At 55.9% G+C, this 5,179-nt stretch overlaps 1 protein-coding gene across 1 annotated transcript; it reads right to left on the bottom strand.

Moving 5' to 3' along the window:
• Positions 1-1,552: 1,552 nt before the first annotated feature.
• On the bottom strand, positions 1,553-4,669 carry NAGA (N-acetylgalactosaminidase, alpha-). The gene is given in 7 exon segments (XM_010142514.1): positions 1,553-1,735; positions 1,991-2,134; positions 2,353-2,550; positions 3,009-3,170; positions 3,825-3,919; positions 4,178-4,355; positions 4,499-4,669. Coding segments are annotated over 7 exon segments (1,131 nt in total).
• Between the last annotated feature and the right edge of the window lie 510 nt (positions 4,670-5,179).

Raw genomic sequence — 5,179 nt, 5'->3', positions numbered from 1 at the left:
GCTGAACATTATGCAGCTACTGGAAAGCCATTTTCTACTCTGCATCAGTCCAGTCTCTGACAGGAAACCATTTCTGGTCCTTAGCATGGTTGTTCCTGTTTTGAGGTAATGACCCTGTAATCCTACATTAACTAAGTAGCTCTAGCCAGCAACACTGAATAAACATGAAACAGAGAGCCTGTGACCTGCTTTCCCTTTATTTCAATTAATTTGTCTCAAAAGATCCCCAAGAACAAAGCCAGCTCCTGTATACAGACATGAAGTGCACTCGTCTTTTCTTGTTAGCACTGCAAGCATTGTGTTTGGTCTCTTGTGCTGCACTTGGAGGAAGTTTCCAGAAGTGGCCAGAATCAGCCATTTGGACCTGCAGGAACCAGAGTGGGTGGGTGGACTACCAGAAATCCTCACGAATGCTGCTCCCATCTCTGGTGCAGTCAGAGCGGACCACGTCTCGCCTGACGGTCCTCCACGGGATGTGTGCTGTATGGAGGTGAAGCAGCTGAGTTCTTGAGTCCGACACAGCGAGTTTATCAGTGCAGGCTTCTCCTCAGGATGGAGCTGTGGGTGTAGCTGCCCTTGGAGAAGCCTTTCGCTGAGAAACCCTGAGTGTTCAGCCTGCTGGAGGAGGGCCTGAGTCCCCTTTTAGCAGGAATTTCCTGCTAGAGCAAGAGCAGCATGCAGCTTGCAGCTGAGACACCTGTGACCCAACCCAAAAGACAAGCTCATCTGAGCACAGTCGTCTTAGCCTCACCGCGTGTGCACAATGCGCTGCAGTTCTGTGCTCCGTGGTGCTGTATCACAGCAAGGCTGCTGGGGCTGTGCATGGCCAGTGGAGGATTTTTTGCTCTGCTCTGCTGTAAACTGGTACCAGAGAGGCTTTGACAAAATGCTAGTATGCATGCTGGGCTGTAGTAGTGCTGGCCGCCAGGATCCTGGCAGCAGGATCAGGCCTACAAGCAAAGCCTTTCTGCACAGGACCATCATGCTTCCAGGAGCTCTCAGTTCTGGAAGGGGTACATGAGAAGGGTGCAGCCCTATTGCCAGGCCATCATCTAAGCCAAGCTGATTATAGCAAAGGAAAGAAGGTGTTTGGGTCTGATCCTTGAGGCTAGCGCCATCACACGTGGAGGAGGGGGAGGTCGCTGTGCTAGAAGATACTAAAGCATCCAAAGCCGTTCTACAGGTTTAGTTCAAACAGCCCCTGCAGCAGTCAGTGGCACCCAGCTTGACGCATTGAAGTGCTCAGGTGTCAGAGCTAACAAAACTCCAACAGTGGCTGGACTTTACTTGTATGGCATCTTCCACAGGAGGATCTCAGAGGGCTTTGCAATCACCGAGGAATTATGCTCTGCACACCGTTAGGAGGTGGGCAACAAGAATTTCCGCTTTACACAGACTGAGTAGATACCATCAAGCTGGTACCAGAGGAATGGTCGCTCGCCAGTGCTACTGCACACACCAGCAAAAGGCACTTGTGCAGTGAAAAGCTATGTGCCCCAGGGTCTTGCAGCTCACCCTGGCACTGACCCACAGCCCCATCTCCTCAGCCTCATCACAGAACGAACGGGTGGAAGCCCTTGCCATAAGCTTTCCGTCTGACAACGTGCCAGGGCTGCACCAGGTGTGCCGTGGGATAGAGATACCACATCACCACTCCTGAGGGGTTAATGACGACAGAGAAATTGTCTCCTGTCTTTAAGCCGCTGATGATCTTCCCGCTGAACACATCTTGCACCTAGAAGAGAGAGATGGTGGCTACCAGAATTTCCAGACTTTTCCTCTTGAGGCCCAGCCATGGTCACTGACTTGGCATGGCAAGACAAGGCACAGCAGTAGGCAACAGGAAAGACACAACAGTGGTTGCCCCCTCATCCTGGAGGCAGAGTAGGAGTCCTTCTCCACCCCAAAAATGCACAGGGAGGGAGCTGGAAAGAGGCTGAGCCAGGTGTCATGGGGCTGTCCTACCATGCAGCGTGCCAGTGGGGCTCACCTCATACATGGCATCCTCAGGGAAGTGGAGCTTGGCCAGGCTGGTGGTGTAGATGAAGGGCATATCTGTCCTCCGGCTGAAGAAGACGAGGGCACTGGCGGCATGGGACAGCGGGCGCAGGAACACCTCGATGTGGGATTTCTCCTAGGAGTAGGGATGAGTGCATGAGGTGCAGCTGCTGGGACCTGTGCTGGCCTGTAACTTCTGACCTTGATGCTCTGTGGGGCTGCTACGCCAGCAGATCCCCAGTTCCCACAGCTCTCCTGCTCATGTTTCTCTGCATCACTTCCCTCTCCCTCCTTATTGTGATGCCCCATGCTGCTCCTTTCTGCTCTCCCAAACGCGTCCGCCTTCCCCCTAACCTTGACAATCCTGCGCCCCTGGATTCCCAGGGGGTCCTGGTTGATCTTGATCATCAGGCGGTTCTGCAGGATCTCCTTGGCACTTGGGGAGATGGTGCGGAGATCCGTGGACATGAGGAGCGGAGCTGCCATCACTGTCCACAAGGCCATTTGGGAGCGTGACTGCTCGTAGCTAAGGCCAAAGTTCCCAATGATGAGCTGGAGGGGAAAGGGTGAAAAGATGAGAGACGCAGAAGAGTGTTACAAACTTGCCTGCTTGTCATCCTTGGTGATGCTGCAGCTTGCTGAGTGGGAGCATACACGGGAAACTTCACACTCACTCTTGCTTTGGTTCGAGCACCACTGCCAGAAGATCCCACCTGTACTAGGTGCTGAGCCATCAGCACCCATTCAAATACGCTCACCAACACCCTTCACTTCACCACTATCCCCACTCAGGCTGTGCAGGACACCTGGACAACTCACAAGTATACTTGAGCAGGAAAGAGTTCATTGCAGCCACAGGCTTTTCCACATTTTAGCCCACGAGGGGCAACACGAGCTTTGCCTCTGTGCAACAACAGGTCTCCTGCTCCTGGCACTCTTCCTTCGCCCTGCCTCTAGAAGAGGATCCCTGGAGATCCCCCAGGGTCAGTGCACCCACCACTCAGCCGTACCATGTCCGGGTCATTCCAGTGTCCAGGGCCAGCTGCTGGCTGCAGCACATCCTGGTTTGCAGAGAACCAGTCCAGGATGGAAAGCACGCTGTCCCAGGAGTCCTGGATGTCACCATAGTTACGCCACAGGTTGCAGATCTCTGCCAGAATGGTGTAGTTCACCTGCAGACAAACACAGTGTCAGGCAGGAGGGAGAAAGGACCCGGTCTGCAAAGTGAGGGAGAAGGGGCAGCCAGAGTTGCTGAATGCTGCAGCATCCAGAAAATGTGAAAGGCAGAGGGATCTGGAGAAGCGCAACATCACATAATGAAGGAGGACAGAGTCATATCCCACTATGACGGGGCATATCCCAGTATGACGGGATGTCTGGCAAACAGTCGCAGAGGCTATGGGGAAATATGATCAGCTGCAAGAATGAGGACAGCTCGGGATTGACCCAGAAGGTGGAAGAGGAAATAAATAAATGTCATCAATTCTCAGTGAACATTACTAGGAGGAACGTCCTATTTTCAAGCATGTAAACCAGACAGGACCTGTCTTAGAAGAACAGACCGACAGATCAACCTCACGTCAGCTGAGTAGGGTGAAAAGGGCATGCCCCAGGGCTGCCCTCCTCCAAACTCGTAATGCCTAGCTATGTTGGAAACCCCAAGTGTCCACACATGCCTGGTAGGAAAGCCTCCAGGGACCTGCCGCCGCACCCTACCAGGGTGGAGCAATAAGCGGGGTGTAGCACTTGGCTCCTGCAGTTCCAGCAAGAGCTCCCCCAGGGCACAGACGACACAGGAAACAGCCATCAGACAAGACAACCCTCACCTTGGGGGGGAGTCCCCCCTGATATGCTGGCCAGCTGCAAGAGTAGACAATGGGGCGTCCTGTGGCGTTCAAGGCCTTCGCCATTTCTGGGTAGCCTTAGGGAGAGAAGATGACAACTGATGAAGGGGACAGCTGGCAGTATCCTGTGTCCCAGCCTGCTCGGCCAGGGGAATCCCAGGCCAGCCTGGCCTCCTGCCTTACACCAGCTCTAGTGCATGCAAACTCCTTCCTCTCTGCCCAAGAGCTGCAACAGGAGACATGAGGGAAGAACTGGCTGGACAAGCATTTCTGCAGACAGACAGCCCGACCAAAGTAGCAAGGGGAGAAATGCCAGCTGGCTAGGGAGCCTTTACCCTCTGCTTGCTCCTCTCCTGATGAGTAGCACCCATCCAGCTTCAGCATGTCCACACCCCACTCCGCAAAGGTCTGGGCATCCTGCTTCACACGGTCCAGTGTGGTGCCTGGGTAGCCCCCACAGGTGAGTTTACCCAGGTCGCTGTAAATGCCCAGCTTCAGGCCCCGGGCATGGACCTGTGAGGAGAGGAGAGCTGCAAGGAGGGGATGACAAGGTCTGAGGTGCCTCCCAGGGACCAGGCTCCTCCCTCCCCTCCCAGATCTATCACCATGGATGCATGAGGACATAGAGATCCCCACCGTCCCCATCAGGCCCTCACCTAGTCAGCCAGAGCCTTACTCCCACTGGGAAACCTCTCAGGGTCGGGAACCAGCCGTCCTGCCGCGTCCCGGCGCATGGCAGACCAGCAGTCGTCAATGTTGATGTACTCGTAGCCCAGCTCCCTCCAGCCATCCTCTGCCAGGCGGTCTGCCATCTCGAAGAAGAGCATCTCGCTGCGGGTTAGAGGGATGGGAACAAGGCAGGCTGAGCCCCTGTGACTGCCGTGCCCCAGTGGCTGCAGGTAGCCAGCGGGACCTGGGGGCTAACTGGGCGCTCTGGAGGGTCAGTCACCACAGGGCTGGCCTGGGCCATATGGGAGGTCTCCAGGGCTGTCGTTCAGACCCTCGTCTGTTCATCGATCTCACCGAGAGGAAGCGTTTCTCCAAGACGCTGCACAGCCCGGCCACATCCTTCAGCACGGGAGGGCTCTCCAGCTCCGCCCCGGAGCCCCCCGCCTCCTACGCACTGTGCTCCCCGAGACCTCACCGCTGTAGGGCTCGCCCCAGGGACGCAGACAGTGCCACAGCCGTGCCGGGACGGATGTTCGACCAGACCACCCACCCTCTCCCGCTCTGACATCGCCCCCTGTACCCGCCCGGGGCAGACCCCGGACACCAGCCCGGCGTTTCCGAGCAGGTTGCCTCGGGGAAGGGCCACGCAGGACAAGACGGCCGGGCAC

The sequence above is a fragment of the Buceros rhinoceros genome, unplaced genomic scaffold, assembly GCF_000710305.1.
Source record: "Buceros rhinoceros silvestris isolate BGI_N320 unplaced genomic scaffold, ASM71030v1 scaffold28738, whole genome shotgun sequence".
NCBI lineage: Eukaryota > Metazoa > Chordata > Aves > Bucerotiformes > Bucerotidae > Buceros > Buceros rhinoceros.
The sequence above is the reverse complement of the archived record's forward strand: the minus strand, read 5'-3'. Positions and strand labels throughout refer to the sequence as shown.